The following is a 24,736-nucleotide window of genomic DNA, read 5'->3' as shown; positions in this document are numbered from 1 at the left end:
CCAGAAAGGTGACCCCAGAGCTTGCGCTGTGACACCCTGGCCACTCCCCATCCCCACCGCCTCTCAGCATGGAGCCGTGGAGCAGCTCCGACCCCTCTCTGGCCTCCCACCCAGCCAAGGCACTGGGCCCTCAGGTCAGCACTACTGGCCCCAAGAGGGCTGAGTGGTACCGCACAGGCCGCAGGTGCCGGTGCCCAGCCCAGCTGCTGGAGTCACAGGGTGTAAGACAAGGTGTTCTTCACATGCGGAACCTGGCCTCTGCAGCCAGGGGAAAGGAGTCAGGGATGGCGGGTGGGGTCAGGCTTTTCTGAAGAGCTGAGCTGAGTGCTTCCTGCCTGGACACTTCCTTCTCTGCACAGCAAATTCTGGGGTGCCCTTCCGGCCCAGGCTCAGCAAGGCAGCGAGTCTCCTGTTCAAATTCCTAAGCTCCGCCAGGGACACTGTGCCCACCCCCCACACCCAGAGCCCCACATTGAAGAGGAAAGAGAAAGTGGATGAGAGTCCCCCTTCACAGGGACCCTACCCGGGAGGGGCCCAAGCAAACGAATACAGACAGACAGCAGGCATGATTCAGAGGCTCTATCTTTTTTGGTTTCCTTTTTTGCTTTTGTAAAGAAAAATAAGGTTGTGTTTTCTGTTTGAAACAAAACATAAGTAAAAGCCCCTCCTGCCAGGCCTGTCCCCTGGCTCTGGGGGGTGCTGGGACCACAGGTCCAGGCAGGAGAGGCCAGGCTGCTTGGCAGAGAGGAGGGAGTACCCTCAGAGCCAGAGAGGAAGGGCACTGGATAATGGAGTTTGGTTTTATTAAGCAAAAAAATAAAAAAAACTCGACGCACACACACCCACTATACAAAAATGGGGACTGTAGGTGCTGCCTCCGAGTTGGAACCCTTACTGGCAGCTGGACTCAAAAGTCCTGAGGCCACCCAGGCCCCCACCCCCCACGTTTTAGGGGGTGGGCAGGGCAGGAGGCAGCATCCATATCTCTCAGGACAGGAGTCGGGGGAGAGGAGGGTGACGTCAGAGCAAACTCCTTCCCCACATAAAAAAAGTATTAAAAAAGCACCCAAAGCTTAAAAAAACGAATCCTCCATGGCAGGGAGAGTTGGGGGCATCCTGCTTACTAGCAAAATGCCCAACCTGGCAAAATGTGTAGAAAAATAAAATTAAACTTTATCCCTGAATGGCAGAGTGAAGACCCTTCCTCCCACCCTGCAGTGAGTCTCAGAATCCACCGAGAGAGCCGGCACGAGCACGTGACCAGCAGACACGCACTGCCCCAGGCTCGTGTTGAGGTCCAGGGTGGGACGGCAGGGGTGAGGGTGGGGGCTCTGATAGCTATGGGTGCACAGTCCCTACCCCTGCCTCACAGCATCAGGAGGACCCTTCTCAGTGCCAGGAAGGAGCCCCATCAGGGGAGTGGGGCCGGAAAACCAGGGGAGGACAGGGTTCTCAGGGGCTGAAGGGAGGCAGGTGCCCAGCAGGGTGGGCAAAGGGGTGCAGTCTCATCTGAGATCTGAAGGCCCCCTGCCACTCTGCCCTGCAGTTCCATGCAGAGCTGAAGGACCAGACGTGCAGGCCTGGAAACACGAGGCAAGGCGGGCCAGGGCTCTGCATTCTTGGGGGTAATGGGGCTGCTTCCTGGAAGGTCAACAGAGGTCACAAAGCAGGGGAACATCTGGCAGGGGAGGGCAGGGCAGGGGCCTGCACTCGTCCTGGAAGCCCAGCTGGGCTTTGGCAGCTCAGGCCCGGGAGCGCTGAGGCTCCAGGGCATCCTGCCCACCCCACAGGAAGGGGCGAGATGGGGCAGACAACAAGGACCATGCCACCCTCTTCCCCAGGGGGCCTTCAGCTTAGTGGGGCTCTGAGGTGGCCCCAGGTGGGACAGGGGAGTACAGTACACAGATGTGACCACGCCTGTGGTCGTGGGGCTAGAAGGCAGGCCGGGCAGCTCCTGCTGCAGATACAGTAGTACTGGTGTCCCTGCCAGGCAGGGCTAAACATGGGGGGCACCCCAGGGTCATGCAGCCCTTAGGGCTCCCTGGCTTCGGGATCAGTGTCAGCACCAAACACAACCGATGTCAGCCAAGGAGGTGGCGGGCAGAGTGTGTGACCCCAGACACACAGCCCTACAGTCCGGTAGGGAGGAGGGGCAGGTGTCCTGAGGACAGCTCACAGTCCAGTGAGGTCAAGCGCCCTGGAGATGAGGGCAGAGGCGGCAGCCCCTCCAGGGAGGGTCCTGAGGCCGGCAGTGGTGAAGCAGCAGGCACCGGGTTGCTCCCCTCCGAGGGGCTCTGACGGCGGGTCAGCGCAGGCTCTGGTACAGAAACGCCGAGGTGAAGAGGGCGTTGGCAGCCAAGCTCACGGCCAGGAGGCCCCGGACCAGGGAGGGGCCAAAACGACCTGCAGAGGGGGAAGACCTGCTCAGAACACGGGGTGTGGGTGGGGCCGTGGAGAGACCCGGTCAGAACATGTGGTCTGGGTGAAGCCGCAGAGTCCCGGTTAGAACACGCGGTGTGGGTGGGCCCGCGGAGAGACCTGGTCAGAACACGGGGTGTGGGTGAGGTCGTAGAGAGTCCTGGTTAGAACACGGGGTATGGGTGGGGTTGCTGTGCAGCTGAGCAGCCCCCTAGAACATGCAGTTTGTGGGGAGCTTAAGGCTCTGCCCAGGGTGCTCACCCAGGCTGGTGAAGCTCACCCCCAAATCTTCTCTTGGCCAAAGGCTTCCCTAGCAGGAAAGACCCCTCCATCCCTGCCTCCCTGAAGGCACAGCTTTTCCTAACTGTGAGCTGCCAGGAAGGCCGTGAGTTGGGCTGTCATGAGGTGGGGCCTAGGCGACGAGGCAGTGACCATGACAGCCACTTTACAGATGAGGACATGGGGGTTTGGGGCAGGAGCACCCCCACCCAAGCCTCCAAGGGAATAAGCAGCCAGCCCAGGTCCACCTGCCACAGCCTGCCACAGCCTGCGTTCTCACCAAGGCCCCCGAGCTGCTAGGCCACCCTCCAGCCTGGCCTGATTTGGAGGCAGCACTGGCTTCAAGAGCCAGTGCAAAATGACCTTCCCAGGAAAAGCCCTTCCTGCTATCTGTCCATCTCCCTCAACACACATCTCCTCTTCCCCATCTGGGGCGTGACGATATGGACCCCTGATCTGGTTTCTTGTCCCTGTGCCGACAGTCATTGAGCAGAGAACCTGGGATCTGAGCCAGGCAGCTTGGTACCTGGTGCGGGGCCGCAGCCCCGGTGCCACATGGCCCCAGAGCACCCAGGCTCTCTAGGCACTTCCGGCCAGAACAGCAGCCAAGGGCCACAGGTGCCTACTGAGCACTTGAAGTGTGGCTACTGCAGCTCAGGAACTACATTTCAAACTTTATTTAATTCAATTGATTTAAATAGCTGCCTGGGGCCAGAAGCTACTGGAATTGTACAGATCTGGGCCCGAGTCCCAAGGGTGGGAATGCTGGCTGCTGAGTGCCTGACCCAGGATTCAGAGGCGCTGGGTGGGTTACCTGCTGGCTGCTCCGGGACTGCAATGTCCTGGAAGATTCTTTCTCTGTCTGCACTCTGCACCCAGCAGGGGAGACGGTGGCTGGGGATTCGTGCCCACCCCACTCCCCTCCCATAGCCCGGGTGCAGACCTCTCCAGGTGGCGGCCTCCTCTGAGCAGCCCCTGGTGGTGGTGTCCACCACACAGGTGGATGACTGGGAAGAGTCGTCCTCTTTCTTGATGGAGCGGCCGCTGTAGGCGCTGCCTCTTTCCAGCTTGGATCTCAGGTCTGCAGGAAGAAGGATGTGTATCTCAGTGGTGCTCATGGCTCCCCCCACGGACAGATGTGGGGCAGCTGCACTTCACCTCTAAGGACAGTTGTCGGAAGTGGGGAGCCAGCCTGTCCCAAGCCACTCATCCACCCTGGGCAGTGGGGGGCCAGGTCCTTGCTCAACTGGCCTGCCATCTCTGCCTGCCAGTATTCAGGCCCAAGGAGACCAGATCTTCTGACACCATAAAAGACACAGGAAATCTAAACATTCGAGGCTCGGTGAGGTGGCTACGCCTGTGATCCCAGTGCTTTCCAAGGCCGGGGCGGGTGGATCACTTGAAGCCAGTAGTTCAAGACCAGCCTGGGAAACATGGTGAAACCCCATCTCTACTAAAAATACAAAATTAGCTGGGTGTAGTGGCTTGTGCCTGTTGTCCCAGCTACTCAGGAGGCTGAGGCAGGAGAATATCTTGAACCTTAGAGGCGGAGGTTGCAGTGAGCCGAGATCTAGTCACTGCACCCCGGCCTGGGCGACAGAGTGAGATTCCATCTCAACAAACAAACAAACAAAAAAATCAAAAAGGAAATCTACACTTTCATGTGAAAGTTGTAGATTTTAAAGGTTGGGGGCTAACTTTAAAAATGTTAAATGCTTTGCAGTGCACCACCATTTGAGTGAAACAGTATCTGACCACACGCACCTGGCAATGCGTGGTGTGTTTTCGACCAGTTCCAAGGAACAGAGGACCCTGAAGGTCAACTGCAAAAGGAGAAAATGAAATCAGCCAGTAGAGGGCAATGTCCGAGAGGGTTCGAGTCACTAGAGCCAGAGGGGGGTGCCTAGAGCTCCAGAGTAGGAAGGTGCACGCTGGAGTCAGAGGAAGGAAGACCCCCCACCGCGGCCCCCAGCCAGGCCTCCTGGCAGCAGAGGCCCTCCCTCGGCCCCTCAGGGCGGTCAGAAGGCCGTACCCAGGGCGTGCTTCGTGTCCTGCAGGGGTGGCCTCCGGGACACCTGGGGCGGCTCCACGGTGAAGAGGCTGCTGTTGTGAGGCGAATGCTCATCGGAGCTGCTGGGTGTGGTGGGGGCCTCTCCAGGGGGTGACGGGAACAGCAGCAGCTTCTGTCCCTTCAGGTTGAGCCGGGCAGGGCTGATGAGGGGCCTGCGGTGGCGCAGAGAGCCGGAGCTGGAGGCCACCGAGCCGGCCACGGAGGGCGCCGGGGAAGGGAGTGGAGAGGAGGGGCAGCTCCCTGACAGCAGAGAGAAGTAATCTGGAGGGAGCGAGAGAGGAAGATGATGCGAACGTGGGCTCCTGTCACGGGAGCGCTACGACACGCTATTTCATTAATGGGGGTTTTCTTCTATTAACCCGGAAGAAAGGAAAGGTGCAGAGACTGGGGGCGAGGGAAGCTGATGTAAAGCTGAGGGAGGAGAGGGCTGCCCCCGACCAGGCACCCAAGGGAGGGGAGAGGTCCTGGAGCCTCAGTCATGGCCCCCCTGCCCTTGATTTCCATCCAAAGCCCCAGGCACCATCCTCAGCTGAGAGCAAGGCCAGACAGCAGCAAACCCTGGAGATGCAAGGCCAGCTTGCCCGAGGCCCTGCTGCCAGCTGGCACCTGGTACGCCAGCTCCAGTCCTGACTACCGGTGACGACGGTAGAGCAGTGTCATATCATCTGATCCTGGCGACTGTCATTCCCATTTTGTGCAAGAGGAAACTGAGGCACAGGTATGTGGGTCACCGGCCCAGGGCTGAGATGTGAACACACACACGGGGTCTGTCTGACCCAGAGGCTTACACAACCACGGTGTTCTGGAAAGCCCTGTTTCATGCTGTCCCCTGCCCCCCACCTAGCGATCTGTCCTCCTCACCTGAAACAGGAAACTCTCCAGATCGAGACACCTGAGATGGTGGGCGGCTACCGCTGAACAGATAGCCTGAGTCTGGAGACAGACAGAAGAGGTGACACGTCAGGCCTGTGGATGACGCGTAGAGGCCACCACAAATGCTCTGCTGAAATCCCAACCCAGACTTTGCTGTTTACAAACACACTTTCACGAAAACACAGGTGCTCACGGGTCCCTTGGACTGCCATCTGAGGGTGCTGGGCACACTCTCTTTTTGCAGAGAAAGAAACTCAGGCTTGTGGCGGGTGGTAAGAGTCGGCCCCGGGCATAATGCCCACTCCTTGTTCCGTGCCCTTCTTCCAAGGCCCTGCTTTTCCAGCCATCGAGTCCCACTTTCTCCACTCATGGCAGACCCCGAGACTCCACCCCAGAGAACACCGACCACGCTGCCTTTTCCTAAGTGAGGCACATGCACCCCAAGAGCAGGGGCCCCGTTTCTAAGTGGCTGGCTGAGAGCTGAACGAGGGACCCGGAGGCTGCTTCGCGTCCTGTTGCCGCCTGCGGGCACCAAAGGGTCTTTCGCAGCACCCAGGTAACCCTCCCCTCACCGGGCCAGGGGATAGGCTGGGGAAGGGTGGTCACATGACCCCAGCACACCAGCCAGGTTCTTCTAGAACCCATTCTGTGGATGCTGGGAGAAGCCGTCTTCCTGCCAGGCATGGGCTGCAGGGCGCAGGGGTGAGGTGTGTGCAGAGGAGCAGAGTGAGGACAGAGGGAAGCAGCAAGCTGCATTCTGGCCACAGTGCTGCAGCCTGGCCCAGCATGTCTCTAAGAACTCCTCCCTCCAACCCACCCTGGCCATGGAGACTGTGATCCTGTCTGTCACTGGACATTGTGAGACAAGCCTGTGCCCTGCAGACCTCTGCTGCCACCCCAGACAGGCCGCTCTGTGTCCTTGTCTTGAGCCTCAACAGGGAGACTGACTGCCTGTTCCTCTTTATGAGCAGAGGGCCCAGTCCTGGAGGCCTGAACCGGCCCTGGGACTGCCACACCCCTCCTAAGGGGCTTGAAACAGAAGTCCCTGAGCTCCGCCACCTCCATTGGAGTGCTCAGGCCCAGGGCAGGGCTGCTCCTGGCACCTCCCACCCCAAGTTCATGTGCCACCAGGCTGGGTGCACTGAAAACAGGGGGGTTATCTCTGCTTAGGGGAAAAGCAAAACCATCCTAATATCAACCTCGGCGTGTGCAAACGGCCTGCCCTTGAACCACACGAGAGGAGAGGGCCTTGCTGTTATCAGCAACTCCTCCCCCAGAATCACTGCAGCGGCCCCCTTTGCTGAGGGGCGTGTTCCAATTTTAGAGGAAAAGATCAGGCATGGCACGGTGCACGCACCTAGTCAAGGTCACATCACCAGAGCTGGGACTCAGGGACCGTGCTGGGCTTCCCAGCTGATGTGACAATTCTGGGCACTTCACTTTTATTTTTTTATTTATTATTATTATTATTTTTTTGAGACAGAGTTTCGCTCTCGTTACCCAGGCTGGAGTGCAATGGCGCGATCTCGGCTCACCGCAGCCTCCGCCTCCTGGGTTCAGGCAATTCTCCTGCCTCAGCCTCCTTAGTAGCTGGGATTACAGGCACGCGCCACCATGCCCAGCTGATTTTTTGTATTTTTAGTAGAGACGGGGTTTCACCATGTTGACCAGGATGGTCTCGATCTCTTGACCTTGTGATCCACCTGCCTCGGCCTCCCAAAGTGCTGGGATTACAGGCGTGAGCTACCGCGCCCGGCCCCACTTTTATTTTTTTGAGACAGGGTCTTGCTCTGTTGCCCAGGGTGGCGTGCAGTGGCATGATCATAGCTCACTGCAGCTTCAATTCCTGGGTTCAAGTGATCCTCCCACCTCAGCCTCCCAAATAGCTGGGACTATAGGTGCATGCCACGGTGCCCGGTAAATTTTAAAAAATTTTCATAGAGACAGGGTCTCCCTATGTTGCCCAGGTTGCTCTTGAACTCCTAACCTCAAGCCTGCCTCCCACCTTCGCCTCCCAAAGTGCTGGGATTATAGGCATGAGCCACCTATGCCTAACTAGCCCCATTTCTTTGTGGGGAAACTGAGGCTCAAAGTTCCGTTCGGCCTGTCTCTGTAGCAGGAACACTAACCCTTCCTGGCCCTCCCTATGATATGTACCCACCCACAGTTCTGTCCCAGCTGCCCCCAGCCCTGTCTGCCAATGCCTGGGAATCCATTACCTGCTCGAGTCAAAGAGGGTATTGTTCCCAGCGAGAGGGCCCGGCTGAGGCGGCCGGGCAATGAGGAGGGCGAGGCCCGTCGAGGAGACCGGAAGAGCTGCTGGTTGGCGAGAGGCAGGAAGCTGGGCGGGCTGGGGATGAACAGAGATGCTGGAGAGCCTCCGACGCTCACGTGAGGGATAGCCAGGCTGGGGCTGGTGGGGAAGAGGCCAGCAGAGTCTCCTGGGAAGGACCTGCAAGGGCCCGTCAGGCATGGGAGAAGAAGAGGGTCAGCGAGGTCCTAGAGGAAGCCCTGGACAGCGAGTCCCACCCCTCTCCCACGGTGCAAGGCGGGGGCCTAAGTTGGGGTCCCAGAGGAGGCGTGCGTTAGTTAAAGCAGAAAAGCAATTCAACCACATTCATGCCATTAGGAGCGGGTGGCTGGGAGGGGCCAGTGAGACCCAGCCCTCCCCGCATGCCCCCTCCTACCCCTTGGCTCACAGCAAACTATTTCCACTACGAGTCTCGGTATTAAAGTGACACTGTCGTCCTTGCCAACCTCGTGCCAACCCCTCTGCCTTGAAGCAAAAATGCCCAGCCCCATGCTAGGCACTCAATGAAGGTTAATGGACTTGGGCTCCTTGCCATTTCTTGTTCTGTGCCCAGAGCCTCCTCAGAGTGGCCAGGCTCAGGGATACCCTGGCTCATCTCCCAGATGGGCCAGGATCACAGGAAGTCAGGCCCCAGCACTCTGCTCCCAGGCGTGATTCCTGAAGTCCTCCCACAGCTCTGCCCTTGGGAGGCTCCTTCCTGCTCTCTGGCCTCGCACTCCAGAAACTCCTCTAAATTTCCTGGTAGAGCAGATCTTCAGGGGCAGCCAGGCCTTGGAATCCCTTAGAAGAGGCTCTCACGGGACGACACCAAAACTGAACTTAAAAAGACCCATCGACGACCACAAGGCTGCCCGCAAGACGGAAGGTGACAGTGTCTCTTTAACTTGAGATGGTACAAATCACACAACAGGACCCGATGGCCCCACGCCAGAACGTCAACCATGCTTCTGATTAAGGCACCCAATTACAGAAGGGAGAGGGGGACGGAGGCAGTTAATACATTAGTCCACCGTCTGGATGGAGCTGCGGGGGTCCAGCCTTACCTCGGTGCCAAGGGACAAATGAGCCCAGCGGACAACGTGCTGGTGAGCGGACAGGCTGGCCCAGGCCCTGCAGGAGCCGGGGCTGGCTAAGGGACTCATGCCCATCACGACTGAATGCCAAGCCACATGCCACCAACCTCCCAGCTAGCTTCCCTCTAAAAAAGTTGTATAAGGAAAGTGAGGGGTCAGCTGTGACTTCCTGGAGACTCGTGTGACCTTTCTAATGCCTTCCAAGGTACCAGGAGGTTACCTGGACTTCGCAATCAAAGGTGAGGCCTAGCGTTCGGGGAATGTGGGCATCAAGGCAGAAGCTGAGCTGGGGACCCTGGCGAAGGGCCGGTCAGCCGGACTGGACACAGACATGCCCCATCCATTGACCGATGCTTCCCAGGCCCAGTGCCCACTGCCTTGCCCCAAGACTGCAGGGAAGGCTCCACCTCTACACAGAAGATGAGATTTTCTGTTGTCTCATTAGAACTGTGGTAGCATTTGGCAGGACAGCACTGTGACTTCAGGGAATGGTCCTGAGGACACTTTAGGCAGGGGCAGCAAAGGTGTGGCTGGGACCTTGGGGCATGATCCTCTGTGGGAGGGTGTTTGTGGGGCAGCGGGACTCTGGCCTCGAGCAGGCCCCCCCAGCAGATGGCAGCAGAGCTCTGCGCTGGGCTTCCTGTGCCCCCTCCACCCAGCAGCTCAGATGTAGCCAAGAGTCAGCCAAGGGTGACCAGCACCCCCAGTGATCTGTGAGCACCGCTGGGGGACGAATGAGAGGAAGGTCCTAGTGGGCTATGGGTGAGGTGGCTAGCTGGGCCCCGCAGCTCCCGGCCCCCAGGGTGGGCTCCAGCAGGAGTGGCTGGGTCTTGCCAGCGTGTCCCCACTCTTCCCAGCTCCTGCTCACCCTGCCTGGGGCTGCCTCAGTGCTTAAAAGCTGAATCTCCTGACCGCCTGGCACAGGTACTGTTGTTCCCAGTTTAGTGCCACTGAAGATGGTGCTGTCGGGAGTTCCTTGGCAGTCTGACCCCTCACTGTGATATGTGGGAGCATCACTCAGTGAGCAAGACCTGGTAAATCGCTTGCAGGGTTGCGCATGAGGGGCTAGGCTCTGCACGGGGGCCCCAGCGAGCCTCCCCCAGCTAAAGGGGCCCAATCTGTTGGGCCCTGGGGAACTCCAAAGTTGCTGACATTTCCTTTGGTGAGAGATCCCCCAAGACTGCCCAGTACCCTCAAACCTCGTCTCAGGGAGGGATTAAGAGCCCAGGATCAGGCCAGGATGCTGCCCTGGGGAGCACCCCAGTCACACTCATCTGACACCAAGGGGAGGCATCTGGTCTTCTCTGATCCAATCCCAGCCCACGTCAAAAGTGGAAGGAGAGACCACGTTTTAAGCAGCAGTTTATTGAGACGGAGAAAATACGATCCAGAAAGGCAAGCGAGGCGAGCCGGGCCCCCTGAGCCAGCCGGTGTCATTGTCACTGGCTCCCAAACCTGACTCCTGTTGATGTGTCTATACCCCAAACACAGTCGCCCACCCCAGCCCTGGCACAGAAGCCCTTCTGAAAGAACGAAAAAGAAGAAAGACGCGGGACCTGACGCCAGCGGGTAAAAGCAGGGCCCCAGAGGCATTTATTGAAGACACGGCATCCAAAACACGACATCTAGGCCGGGAGCAATGGTTACAGTGATGAGAGGGTCACTAGACAGTTATCCACAATTCTACAACACGAGACAGAGACTCGGCAACAGTCACAGACAGAAAGGTCACGGGTTCTTTCCTGGGCAGGGTGGGGCGTGGCAGGTGCGGCATGGAGGCTGCGTCGTAGTGGTTTGCTCCCAGGCAAGGCGCACGGGGAGCCTGCTCCACCCGGGTAGGGGCCCCAGGTCTGAGGGTATGGCTGAATCTACCTCACTCATGTCTCAGGGATGGTCGCCCATACCTAGGATGACCCCACCTGGACTCTGGAAGGTCTGATGGCCTGGCCCTCCCAAGTCCCCTGCAAGGAGAAGAGGTCCCTGGCAGGGGTGACACATGCCTGGTCAACAAGCCACAGCACAGCAGTGCCTGCACTCCCTCAGCTACTGCCCAACTCTCGAAGGTGCTAGCATTTTCTCCACGTAGTGTAACTTGAAGGGACAGATGGATAATTTAAAAAGTCAAGCCAAACTCTAAAAAAGGCAGGAATCCTCACTCAGCTGAGAGACACCTCCCGAGATGTCGTTTTGGTCCCCAGCAGAGGGCAGGAGTGCCATCAACTCGGCAGGAGGATCCCGGCCAGCGCGAGGGCTGGCTCTGGTTATTATAAATAATCTAATTTAAATACACACATACACACAGATGTCCTGCTTCTACCCAATGCCAAGAAAAGCAGAAATTAGCATCGCACTGTCAACACTTCCTCGAGAACCGAAGATTTGAGACGCAAGCAATGGCACGCCCCGCCCACAGGACGCTTTCCTGCCCTGGCTCCGCCACGTCCTCCTCTTGCCCTGGCTCCGCCAACGTCCTCCTCAGATGGGTTCTTTTCGGGTGGGAGGCAGGGTGAATGGACAGGCAGGCGGTTTTCTGCCCCTCAGACGGACACCACTGAGGGCCACTTCGGCTCAACCCCACACTCCTCACTGCAGAATCAGCGGGAAGCACGACCCCATCCACAGCTTTTCAGAGAGGTTTTTCACCTCACGCTCCACACAGAACAAGCTGAGTCCTGTCTGAAGCCACACAGCCCATTGTGCACAGAGGCCACAGAAGCCCCCGGGGGTCCCCCGATGCACCTGGGTTCCTCACTTGTGAAACTGCACAGTTCGAGCTGCCACCCAATCACTGGGATGGGGCAGCCTCTGAGACCCCCAGGTATGGTGGATTCACATCAGTGGGGCCCAGCAGCTGCCCCCTCCATCCCTGTAGACCCAGGTGGCAGGTGTGACCCTCATGCACCTGTGATCTGCTCTTGCCTCCCCCGGGCTCCAATGCACAGGAGAGCAGCTGGCATACCCCGGCCACAGCCGGAAGCCGAGCGGCAGGACATGCTGGCCCTGAGGGAGTGCACAGCCAGAAGGAACGTGCCCAGCAGGGGACAGCCTCAGGCCACTCTGGACTGGCACCCCCAGGCCAGGAACTTCCTCTGTACGTGGCAGCCCCTTGACCTCCAGAGCGTATCTTCATGAGCCACCTTATGTGATCCCCACCCCACTGAGGCTGGCAGCTAAGAGCTCTGGAGGTGGGTCTGCCTCATTTCATAGACAGCAAACTGAAGGTTGGGAACAGCTGAGACCTGGCCAGGCCTTGTTATTGAGGAGGGGGTCTGTGGGCTGCCCCCTCCCCCAACTTGGAGGACAGAGTGGGGCTGGGCCATGTGGGCTGCAGCAGCCCCAGAGGGCCATGGAGAGCAGGAGGCTGGACAGCCTCAGTGAGCCACTGCCAGGGCCCGGGGAGGCTCATGACAGGCCAGGGCGGGACAGGATGACAATGACCTGATGTTACTGAGGTCCTGCATGCCTTGGGCCCCTTACCCTTGGAAAACCTCAGATTGCCTAACATCAGCACAGGCTCCGACTGCCCGTCTCAGGCAGGCTCTCGCTCCCCAAACTCAAGGCAAAGGCCAGGCTGGGCCCAAGAACCACACTCTCCATCCCTGGGGATTCAGGAGGGTCCTAGAGCAGGAGGCCAAGCCACAGCCCTGCATCCTTCACAGTTCCACCACCTCTGGCAGGGCCAGTTCGGCCACAAGCAGGACCAAGGGGACAGACCGAAGGTGCTAAGTGGGGGCGAGGTGTGGGCTCTGTGCTATCCCTGGCTCACTCTGCTGCACAGTCAGGGCATGCCAGGGACCCAGCCTGCAGCCACTGTCACCGGCCCTGTGCCAGGGCTCAGAGGGGAAGACAGCAGAACCAGGCACCTCCCCCAACAGTGTCAGAGCCAGAAAATGGCATGGTGTGTGTGTGTGGGGTGCCCAGAGCTGCCAGCAGGAAGCCATGGGTCAGAGCCTGTGTGGGTGCTGCCCACGTTCCAGTCACCAGGACGGTGAAAGGGCCTTGGCCAGAGAGGTGGCGGTGGTGGCGAGTAACTACAGGAGACTCGGGGATCGTGGTGGTACCAGAAAGGAAAAAGGGGGCAGACTGACTCTTCAAGGCAGTGGAGGGGCTGGGCCAGGACCCGGGGCTCAAGGCTGGGGGTGGGAGGGAGTGACCAGGTGAGAAGAGGCAGGGCAGAGAGGGGCTGCTTCGGACCGGGAGAGCCTGGGCCTGTGCATCTGCGTGTCCTCCCCCCGCAGTCACGGCTGCTTCTCTGACCTTCGGGGCCGGAACCTCCGTGGGCCTGTCGCCTTCCTTGTGGCCACTGCCGCTGTGAAGCCAACCAGGCAGCACAAAGACGTGGTGCTGAACTTGATCGTGTCCAGCCAGCTGGGCGAGGCCTGCAGGTGCTGCTCGGCCAGGTGCAGTCCCAGCAGCAGAGCCCATAGGCATGTGCAGAAGGCGTCGATCCTCCGAAGCCTGAAAGGAAGCAACAGGGTCACCGAGGGCAGGATAAGACCAGTGAGGAGGGGCAATGTGGACACAGCACTCACAAGGCATGCTCCCACTCAGGGAACCCCAGAGCCTCCCATGTGAGCCCCCACAACACAGGAGGCAGGTGGTTATCATCACCCTGACAGAGCCGGAGGAGGAAAGAGGAGGTAACTGGGCCCCAGCTCACAGCAGGTGTGCAGGGGGTTGACTCAGACGGCATCTGCCATGCTGCCTTACCTAACCAATGACTCCCAGCCCCTGGGACCAAGCCTTGTACTAGTGACATGGTGGAGTTCAGCCTAGGGCTGTACACCCCATGGGGTCTCTTGGCCCCTGCCCTAGGCAGTGATCCAGCACACAGTTCCCCTCCCGCAAACTGCTGGCCCCGGCCCCACACACACCTGATGCGGCCCGCCAGTAGCATTGCCAGCAGGCAGGTGAGCAGGCCCAGCGCCACGACGCCCGTCTGATGGCTCTGCCCGAAGGCCCAGGCCTCATACAGCTTCTCCAACATGTGCTCGGGCAGCAGGCCCAGCAGCTGCCGCCAGCCCTCAGCCCCAGGGGCAGTGCCATTGTCAGGTGCAGCTGAGCCATTGCCACCAGGTGGCAGGGCCAAGGGCACGGTGGCACCTGGGGCAAAGGGGTCACTGGCCCCATACAGTGCAGTGGTCAGTAGGAAGGCGCAGGCCAGGAAGGCAAGGGCACGGAGCAGGATGACCTGGACTGGGGACTTCACAGCGGAGGAGCAGAAGCTCTGCAAAGGAGGAAGAGAGGCAGGTTAGTGAGACGGCCACGGAGCCACCCCTTGCCATCACTGATGCCACTCTGTGTGGGGTTCTGGCTGGACCCACGTTCCCACACATCCTGGGCTCAGTTCCACTGGCCCGCGAGCCTCTGGGTGAGGAGGAGTGCTGCCCTACCACACTCTCCTTTAAGAAGTCTCTCCATATTGTAGTGACTTTATTTCTCCAAATATGTTTTATTTGTATTTATATTGTTTTTGAGACAAAGTCTCGCTCTGTCGCCCAGGCTGGAGTGCAGTGGTGCCATCTCGGCTCACTGCAACCTCTGCCTCCTGGGTTCAAGTGATTCTCCTGCCTCAGCCTCCTAAGTAGCTGGGACTATAGGTGCATGTCACCACAGCTGGCTAATTTTTGTATTTTAGTAGAGACGGGGTTTCACCATGTTGGTTAGGCTGGCCTTGAACTCCTGACATCAAATGATCCACCCGCCTTGGCCTCCCAAAGTGCTGGGATTACAGGCGTGAGCCACTGTGTCTGGCCTCCAAATAAGCGTTTCTCCATTGTTTTCTTGAGTTCTCACCAAAAATTCCTATTGTTATTTTAACTGGAACTGACACAAATGGACAGGTAACTGTGGCAAGTTAACCTTAAAAGTACAGCAGTAAGTTATTCAAGCCAGGAACGAGGCAGTCAGAATGAGAACCAAAGTTCCCACGACAGGGTCCACCTGGTGCCTGGCCACACAAACGTGTGAAAGGGCAGAGGTGGTGTGGTTATGTCCCAGCCACAGACTGGAAACCATATACCAATCAGACCCAGGTCACATCTGGGGACACAAAGGGGTGGACAGCAGTTTCTTTGTCCGGGTAGATTTTCCTTTTTTTTTTTTTTTTTTTTTTAAAGACGGGGTTTCACCATGTTAGCCACGATGGTCTTGATCTCCTGACCTGGTGATCTGCCCACCTCGGCCTCCAGATTTTCCTTACCCTTGCTCCCATATCTGATTTTTTAAATGAACAGAATATTCCCTCAACTGAGTAATATGACAACAATTAGTTTTAGCCGGATGGTTCCAGGCTCAAACCCTGGGGCCACTGCATACCAGGTGTGGGCTTTAGACAACGGCCCGGTGCAAGCTTTCCTGAGTGTGGTTTCCATAGCTGTAAATGGGTCCAGGGCCTAAGAGTGCATTACCAAGGCGGCTAGGCAGACGAATGCAAGTTCCAGGAAAGTGCTCAGAAACAGCAGGGCTACCCCAAAACCCATGCTCAGAAACGTACCTAACAAATGCATGGTGCTACCAGTCACTCTCCTGGGGACACCCGCCTGGCTAATGACATGAAGGGCCTGGGGTCAGGGTAGGGAGGTGGCTCCATGGGCATGTTGCTTCCCCAGAGTAAAGGGGCTCAGCTTGGCCAGGCGTGGTGGCTCACACCTGTAATCCCAGCACTTTGGGAGGCCGAGGCTGGTGGATCACCTGTGTTTAGGAGTTCAAGACCAGCCTGTCCAACATGGCGAAACCCAGTCTCTATGAAAAAAATACAAAAATTAGCCGGGTGAGGTGGTAGATGCCTATAATCCCACCTACTGGAGAGACTGAGGCAGGAGAATTCCTTGAGCCTGGGAGGAGGAGGTTGCAGAGAACCGAGATCACGCCACTTCACTCCAGCCTGGGTGACAGAATGTGACTGTGTCTCAGAAAAAAAATAAATTAATAAATAAATAAAAAATAAAGGGGCTCAGCTCTGAAGAGCTACCCTCTGGTCACTGGGGCCCGGCCCTCTGGGAGGGTTTCCTGAACAAACTCAGCACTCCCGCCACTCTGTGGATGCTGCCTCCCACCTGCGCGTGGGTCTGGTCAGCCTCTCGGCGCTTGAACTGGTGGCTGAGCAGCAGGGCGCGCAGCTGGCGGTTCTGGTGCTTGATGTAGTACTCCACGGCTGCCTGGCACGGCCGGCACAGCTTGTACATCTGTTCCAGGTGGTGCCGGTACACCTCGATCTCCTCGTCGTACCTGCCCTGCGGGGGGCGGGGGGAACAGGCTCGCGTCTGAGGGGTGGCTGAGCTGCCTCTGCCTTACACGTCAGACATGGAATCAGATCCTGACCTGCCACTTACTAGGAGGGTGACAGGGGACAAGCTGACCCTACTCTGAACCTGCTTCCCCTCTGCCCAACAGGACAAATGCCCACTGTATACGGTCATGTGGGCTGCCGGGAGTGAGAGCCACTCCAGGGCAGGGCCCACAGGGCTAACGAGGTTCTGTTGCTCCAGGGAGGCACCCGCAGGCCAGGACTCAGAGCCTGCTCCCCACACGCAGACCTCCAGGAAGCTGGGTGAATGCAGGGGAAGGTAGCTGCGGGGTGACACCACCTGGGCTTGGGCTGACAGACAACCCAGACCATGGTGCTGGCCCTTCCCTTTGAATGCTAGAGATCCCCTGGCCAGGCCTGCTGCTTTAAAGGTTTCTTTCAGCTTCCAGAATAGCCCAGAAAACATGTCCCCTCCCTCTCTCCCCTCAGACATGGAGCAATGCACCTCTCCCTCCCTGTTTCTGAGGGAGCAAACTCTTTGGCCTACAGGCTCGAGAGGTCATAAGTGTGATTTCTTGCTGGGACCAAGCATACCGAAAAGGTGCCTGGCTGCCAAGTCAGCCCTGCCTTCCCCTACCGCAGGTTCCCATCTCTGCCTCGGCCTGAGTTCATCTCTGTTCTCCCTCCCTCCCAGGCTGGACCCCAGAAAAGCCAGTGTCTCTAGGCCCCAGCTGGGACCTGCCTCTTGTGGTGCCAGGACCCCCTGGGATGGCCGAGGGCAGGCAGGAGCAGCCAGGAAGCAGGGCTCCTGGATGCCACAGTGGGCACAGGCGAGGCGAGGCTCCCGGCTCGGCCCACCTCCTAATGCCAAGCCTCTCAGCAGTGTCTAGCTTCCTTTTCCTCCTCCCAGAAGCCAGAGGCACCCTCCACCAACCCCACATCAGACTGCCGGGGCCGCCAGAAGGCAAGACTAATGCAGAGAATCAGGACAGGGTGGGTCCATCCAACAGGGCCCCACCTGGAGCCCAAGGCCCCTTCTTTCCACTGTCCAGGGAATATTCCTCTGGCCTGGCAGGTGCTGAGGTTTCCACAGTGTTCCTAGGCTTGGAACCCAGAGGACAGTGACCATAAGACACGGGGAGAAGCAGCTCAGCTCCAATGGGGACAGAACTCACACACCCTGGAATGTGCTGGCAGCGGCCAGGGTGAGGGGGGGCCTTTGGGCACACAGGACAGAAAAGCCGCTGTCTGGCAGAGCAGGGGCCAGAGGCCCAGAGCCAGGCACCCAGCATGTGCCTGTCCCCCGCTGCTCTAAGTAGCCCTGGCCCCAGACAGGGCCGCTCTCATCCCGACCCGGCCTCACCTCCTCTCGGGGAGCGAAGGCGGCCAGCTGCTTGATCTTGGTGGTCTGGTGGTGGTTGCACCTCTTGCACAGCAGGACCTGGCTGCTCACCCACTGCTGCGGCTGCGACGGGTCACGCAGGCTGGGTGTGCTGCTCACCACGTGGTTCAGGTGCTCCATGTACTGGGCGGGGATCGGCTTGTTGTAGTCACCATTCTGCGGGAGAGAGGTGGATTCGTGGTCAGCGGGGAGCCCCACTGGGTGGGGCAGGCCTTCCCAGCTGCCTCAGGCCTGGTGATGTCCCTGGGGGGCCGCTCCAGGCAGGTGGCGGTGGATCTCACACATCTCCATTCTTTTTGTTTTGCACAGAACAGCAGCTGGTTTTCTTCTCACGACATCTCCATGAAACCCGAAGGTCCAGTGAAGCCACCTAGCCCAGCACAGAGCAGGGTCTCCAGCCCCGCCACCCACCCACATGCTCTAGCCAGCACGCATCCTCAGAGCCCTACCCTCTCAGAACTCAGTCTGCAAACCCTGGTCTGCTCCAGGTGACAGCCTACTGTGACCCGTGGACCAGCTGCCTGTTTCTGCCATCAAGGTTTATTGGGACACAGCCAGGCTAATTTACTCTTGTGTTATCTACAGTGGCTTGACAGGGTTAGCAGTTGTGACAGACACCAAACGACTTGCAAAACTTAAAATCCTATCTGGCCCTTTGCAGAAAAGGTTTGCTAGCCCTGATCTAGTACAGAGAATGAGATGCAGAGCCAGAAAGATCTGGGTGTGAGCCCCAAATCTGCCTGCGTTGGTTTCCTCCTCAAGTGAGGGTGCAGCACCAGGGCAGTAGTGAGAATCCAGCGGGACAAAGTACACAAAATGCCACGTTCAGGGCACGCAGGGGAAGAGGGTGGCCTCAAGGTGCAAATCTCAGGATCCCCCACCTACCCACCCCCCTGCCCCACACCTCCTGGAGCCCCACCCCCGAATGCCCGCCCGCCTGCCTGGCCCCACACCTCCTGGAAGCCATTGTACTGCTCGCAGTGGGGGCAGTCCCAGCAGTTGCGGTTCCCGTAGGGCACCAGCGTGTCCTGGTTGCAGAACCAGCAGTTGACCATTGTGTGCGTTGGCTTCATCCTGTGGACCAAGGAAAGAGTGGGTCAGCCTGGAAGACCCCAGCACCTGCTGGAGGGGACCTCCATACCCTGCCCCAGGGCCACCAGGAAAAGGGTGCCAGGATTGGGATCTGGGGACGCAAAGCTGGAGATGTGGGCCCCAGGCTGGCAGAAGGAACAAGGGCTCTGAGGGAGATGAACGCAGACTGGAAGCAGCTGCGTCCACCGAGGAGGCCAGGCCAACTTGGGCTTCTCAGCCTTCAAGGGGAGGAGGCCAGCTGGAGCCTCACCAGATCCCTAGACACCAGCGTGGCCGCAGGGGGACCCAGGGTCACCAGTTCCTGGTGGCCTGGGGCTCACACATGGAAGGCAATAGGGGCCAGGGCCCACCAGGCCACAGGGCTGACTGGGACCAGGCTCTAGGACCACCCCTCCCCCACGAGGTCCTCCACCCTGGGCTGCAGAAACAGTGCACTCCACGGAGCTTCCAGATTGAAAGGGGTCTCCTGTGCTCCCGAGAGAGAGACAGAGAGAGAGAGAGAGAGAGAGAGAGAGAGACACAGACACACAGGGGGAGAGAGAGAGAGAGAAAGAGAGACACAGAGAGAGAGAGAGAGAGAGAGAGAGAGAGAGAGAAAGAGACAGAGAGAGAGAGACCGAGTCCCAGGGTGTGAGAGCAAAGGAGGCTGAGGGGAGGCAGCAAGTGACAGCTGCCCAGGCTGGGGCCAACCCTCTCTGGTGGAAGGAACAGCGGCCCTTGCTGGCCACAGGTGTGGTGACAGGTGGGGCCTCGGGATAATCCCAGCCCAGACACTGGGGGATCCATGCTCTGGGCCCCCTTCTACCCTAGACAAGTGCCCCAGCCTTACCACTCCTAATCCCCATCTCTCCCCCAGGGGCCACTTCCAGCTCGAGGGCAATGCCTGGGCCCCTGCCACAGTCGGCAGCCTCTCCCTGCATATTCGGCCCCCCTGTCCACAGGACCAGAAAGCATGGCCCTCTGGCCTTTCACCCTGAGGCGCTGCTCAGAGAAAGGAGGACAGAGCCCCAGGAGGTTCCTGCACTCTCAGCCTCAGTGCCCACGTCTGTGAAGTGGGGGCAACCACAGCACCCCCGACTTCTGCATGCTGCAAGGGTGCGGTGATGTAAGACAGAAAGGTGCGTTCTGCAAAGAGCTCGCTCTTTAGGGGCCTGGAAGGGAGGCTGGGCCCTGGGAAGAAGGGCTTCCACTTCTGACACCACTGCGGTTGCCCGCCCTCCCCTCCACCTGCTTCTCCTGACTAGGGGCAGATTAAGAGAGTCTCTGATCACCAGTCAGTTGGGGACGAAAGCAACTCCCTCACAAGGGACCGCTCGTGGTATGAACTTAACAGTGCCTGGCCTAGAGTAATACCCAAAAAAGCCTAGTTACACGGAGGGTGGGGAAGCTTGGGAGAACAGGGGAGCTGGGACCAGGTCCCGCCGGGAAGGCCCAGGGCCCACAAGGGCAGTTGGCATCTCCACAGCAGTCTCGGCCCACACCCTTCTCACCCCACACTTCTGCCCCAGCACAGGCCCAAGCCCTCACAGTGCACAGGGACTGCTGCATCTTGTCAACAGCATGGAGACAGTAGGCGAGGCCTGCAGACCAGCGACAAAACGGAGCCAGCTTGCTAGGCACGGCACTGGACAAGGCCTCGGAGCGGCTCTCCCTCCTGGGGCCACCGTCTCATCCCTCACCTGTCCAAGGGAGCTGCTGAGCATCCCTGCCCCAGGAGAGGCCACTGTGAGGACCCCATGAGAGAAAGCAGGGAGGCCCTCAGTGCTCGGCATTAGGACAGCACCACCGGGTGCCGACTACACAAACAGCCAGCGCAGGAGCCCTGCTCTGGGACATGCGGAGGGCTGCTGGGCTGAGGGCCCAAATCTAGCATTCCCAGCAACTAAGCGTGTGGCTTGCTCTGTGCTAATTACCTGTTTCACAGGCTTCTTTGTATCTGTGCACGGGGGCGTATCCTGATGGGTGATGACCTGCTTACTGACCCCCCACCCCAGAACCCTGTGCCAGGACAAGGCTCTGCACCCAACTGCCTTCGGGTGATGGGCCTCCTGTCCCCACGAAGGGTGCCTCAGCTCTCTTACTCTGTTTGAAAAGGAAGGTCAACCCTTGAGCCTGCCTGGGGGACCAATGACAGCTGAGCAGGGACTGTGGCTTTGGTCCAGGGCGCCTGCCATGAAGCCCCGCCCACCCCAGAAAGTCATGTTTCCACTCGGAATCTCCAGTTCTGTTGCTAGGGAAATGGCTCCACTCAACTAGAATGCGCCAGCCTGGAAGTGGAGGGGGAGGCAAGGGATTAGCTCTTGTCCCTGGGGCCAGTGGCTCCAGCTCCTGTCACTCTCAGCCCTTGGTAATCCCTGCCAGAGTTGGGCGTGGGCTCTCTCAGGGCCAGAGCAGCTGCCGACCACTTTGGTCAGGTGGGCCCTACCTGCCAGGGGTCCTTTCCCACGGTGCCTTTGAGGGGGAGCCCTGAAAGTTCCCGAGAGGCAGGTAGGGAGGGGGTGACGGGGAGCTGGGCATGAATTGCAGGCCCCCCGGTGCCAGCTCGGCGGCTTCAGACACGTGACTGAACGTGAAACACTGTCCACGGCTCAGACAAGGTCCCCAAGCAGGTGGGGGCAGTCCTGGCCTCTGGCCTCTGCCAAGCCTGCTGAGGCAGCATCTGGGCCAACCTCTTCTGAGCCAGCCTAGGCTGGGCCCTGCTTTTGCTCTGGGAGATGCCCCCAAGTTTCCCTGGAAAATCCTCAGCCCACTTCTCTTCTGCAAGCCAGCAGACTCCGTCCTTAACTTGGCTCTGGGACAAACCATAGTTGGTGGACAAGGTTTAAGGTGACATGACAGAATGTCCCTGCAACACAGGCAAGAGAGGAACTCCGGCCGGGAGGGGCTACCCCTGCCCACAACGGTCCCAGCTCTAGGGGGACAGCAGCTGAGCCTATGGGTCCCATTGGGTGGGCAGACACGAGGGCCTGAAGGCCACTCTCCCAGCTCCTGCTAGCTTGATGCTGAGCCCCTGGGGAGCCTGAGGTCGCCCAGGGGAGATGGGCCCCTCAGAAAAAGCCAGGGTAGGGTAGCTGCACACTCTGTACCTGCCCTGCCCACAAGCCCAGCACACACACTAAGGGTAAACAAGATGGGCATGTGTCCCTAATGATGACACCACTCCTGAGCCCAGACAAATATTAAAACAAAGCTCCCACGCGACGCCTCACTATTCCCTGCAGGTGGGAGGGGCTCTGTTCTAGGTGTGAGCCTAGCCCTGGGTCCTTGGCCCAGGAACGTGTCAGGAATCGGACACCTGCTGGAAATGGCACTGGATGGGGCTTTGTCCCTGCCCTGGGGAGCTCAGTGGCCATAGCAGGCTGGGCACCTCCCAGAGTCTCTGCCAAGCCATGAGAAATCACAGCCTCCTCAGACAGGGGCCCAGTGCATTGCTTGGGACCTTGGACACTATGTGCTGGCCCCAGTGGGGGTGGAAAGACTGAGAGTCAGGTTCCTGCAGGGACCCAGGGAGCCAGAGGCCAGCCTCTGACAAGGACATCCCAGGACAGCTTCCCAGGCAGCTCCTTGCCTGCACTTCCTGTTTAGGTGGGCAACGCCATGTCTCACTGAACCAGGAGGACCTGAGAAGGGGCCTCCTGGGCTTCAGCAACAGCAGCATCAAAATGCAATTCAGAACGTAGCACTGCCAGGCCTCTAGCCCGTCTCCAAGAAAACACACTTAAATCCACAGCAGTAACTCCAACACCAAGATGGAAAATGCCCCAAATCCACCCTTCTGGGGAACAGACCCCAGCGTGGTGCAAGTGGAACGTCCCATCAGTTTAGCAAGCACCACGCTAGGCTGGCAGAGATGCAACATGAGCAAGGCAAGAGTGACGACCTCACAGGGCAGCTGGTGACAGATGCCACAGGACAGAGGCCAATAATCGGTGCATCTGCTGTCGCCCCGAAGCACAGCTGTGCTCGCCAGCAGGACAAACAGCAGAGGGAGGGGACCACCCAGTGTGTGCCCAGGGTGCAGTGGTCGCTCAGGGAGAGCGTGTCGCAGTAGGAGAGTGAGTGGGAAGGGTGAGTCTGGAAACAGGAGGGGCCATTACAGGGGACTCTGACTTCAGAACGAGGCTCTGCTGCATATCCTCTGGGAGGTTGCATCCTCTTTGTCCCCAAATACTAGAAAAGAGACAATCCTGGTAAACACCAACAAAGCCTCGGAGGCAGGACGGTGTATGTGCAGGGATGTGCTGGCAGGGCACGGATCTTGGGCACCGTTTGAAAAGGGCTGAGGACGGGCACCCGAGCAGCAGTGTCCAGGCAACAGGGAGGCCTAGGAAGCCACAGCCTTCACAATGGCCTGGACACAGGGAAGTGGAACTGGGGCGTCTGCCCCCTGACTGTGCTGACCCTGGTGGCTTCCCATGGGTGCAGAGAAGCAGTCAAAGTGCTCTGTAAGCCCCGGAGCTGGAAGCTGGGCTGACAAGTTCTGGTGCGAGGCAGGGCCCTACCATTCGACAGCCAGATGATGTGGGGCAGGTAGCCCAACCTCCCCAAGCTTTGGCTTCCTCATCTGTAAAATGGGAGAACAGTAGGGCATGCCCTGGCGGTTTCATGAGAAGACAGTGTGCGGTGCTTACAGTTGTCATCAGCTGCTCCCATCAGTAACAATCATGGGGGCGAGAGGACTCCATGCGTGGGGGAGCCAGGGTGGGCCCTGACTGAGGCTGTGGGAGGACTCAGTCCTTCAGAGAAGCGGCCTCCTCCCCAGGCGCCTCTGCCAGTCCTAAAGCACAAGGAGGGGCTGACCTGCCCGCTCCTTCTACATCCTTCTCTCTGCCATCTCTATGCTGAGCCTGCAAACACCCACCCAGCCAAGTCGCCTTCCAAAAACAGCTCTCCTTACACGCCTTCCCGAGGGTCATTCAAAACCCACACTGCGGTCAGAGTCCATGCTTCTTTCCTGGCTGGCACGGCACTCTCCTCCTTGGAGGGAGGAAGGCTCAGCCTCTTGCTAGGCTGGTGTGGCTTCTGAATTGTGACAGTGGCCAATTTATGACTGCCAGGCGAAATGCAGTGTTCTGTGAGGACATCTTAAAGTCTCCTGGGAAGGGCTGACCTTTCTCGGCCCAATCCACAGCAGGGTCCCAGCATCACACCATGACCTGCTGATGTCATCAGGGGCGTGAAAGGACTTCCAGGCACCAGCTAGTCCAATACTTCTCCAAGGCCCCAAATTCTTGTTCCCAGGAGATGGAAAGCTGCGGCCAGCAGGGCAGGAAGGGGAGACAGGACCCCTGAGGATGGCTGCAGTGTCCAGCCTCAATAAACACAACGGAGGTGCTATGTGGCTGGGAGGCCACGCCCTCACCCAGGCTCTGATCCTCGGGGCAACATCCCCCATCCTGGGTTAGCTGAGAGGCAGCATCGTCCAGGAGAACACCAGGTGCTGGACCAGCTCAGCTGCCAACATGCTCTGGGAATCTGAGCAAATCACCTGAGGTCTGTGGACCTCAGTCCCCGGGGTATAAAACCACCGGCTTGGACCAGCTGGTCCTACAGATGCTCAGTTTCCAGAAATCGAGGAGAAACGGACATAGAGAGACTTGGGTAGTTAAGGACCCATGGGCTGGGGTCCCTCAACCCCCACCTACCCTCCTCAGTCACATCTGGCCCATCCACCAGACACAGCTGATGCCCCTCCCATCCCTTCCTCCTCTGGGAAGCCTGTGACTCAACCACCTGCAATTCTTTTTCCCTGCTTTCCCCCTGGAGGAGAGAAGCAGCACCGATTATGTGTTAAGGAAGAACAAACACACCAGCCAGACGGTCAGGGTTCAAATCTCAGCTCTGCCACTTGCTGCTGAGTTGGCAAGTCCCTTCACCCCTTCTACCCAAGTGTGTGAGCTTCCTGCATCCCTTTCGGAAGCTGCAAACCCACCCACTCTTTCTTTTTTTTTTTTTTTTTTTTTTTTTT

The 24,736-nt window shown here is 58.7% G+C and overlaps 1 protein-coding gene across 3 annotated transcripts in view; it reads right to left on the bottom strand.

Annotated features, from left to right (window-relative positions):
- Positions 1–564: 564 nt before the first annotated feature.
- The window catches only part of TMEM201 (transmembrane protein 201), a 25,770-nt gene continuing 1,598 nt past the window's right edge, over positions 565–24,736 (bottom strand). Inside the window, exons 2-12 of one of the 3 annotated variants that reach the window (XR_004275818.1) lie at positions 18,630–18,750; positions 17,638–17,832; positions 16,084–16,260; positions 13,900–14,252; positions 13,283–13,483; positions 7,861–8,093; positions 5,630–5,701; positions 4,730–5,029; positions 4,462–4,520; positions 3,641–3,778; positions 565–2,403 (exon numbers count right to left, since the gene is read on the bottom strand). Coding sequence is in view for 2 of the 3 variants with exons in the window: in XM_032300311.1 (XP_032156202.1) it covers positions 3,366–3,778; positions 4,730–5,029; positions 5,630–5,701; positions 7,861–8,093; positions 13,283–13,483; positions 13,900–14,252; positions 16,084–16,260; positions 17,638–17,832; positions 18,630–18,750 (2,065 nt within the window). In the remaining variant the exon portion in view is untranslated. Of the gene's footprint in view, positions 3,779–4,461; positions 4,521–4,729; positions 5,030–5,629; positions 5,702–7,860; positions 8,094–13,282; positions 13,484–13,899; positions 14,253–16,083; positions 16,261–17,637; positions 17,833–18,629; positions 18,751–24,736 lie in introns of all 3 variants that reach the window. The other 2 variants (XM_032300312.1, XM_032300311.1) reach the window with 2 other exon arrangements.

Source organism: Sapajus apella, unplaced genomic scaffold, assembly GCF_009761245.1.
Source record: "Sapajus apella isolate SASKATOON/1434 unplaced genomic scaffold, GSC_monkey_1.0 scaffold43, whole genome shotgun sequence".
NCBI classification, from domain to species: Eukaryota; Metazoa; Chordata; class Mammalia; order Primates; family Cebidae; genus Sapajus; species Sapajus apella.
The sequence above is the reverse complement of the archived record's forward strand: the minus strand, read 5'-3'. Positions and strand labels throughout refer to the sequence as shown.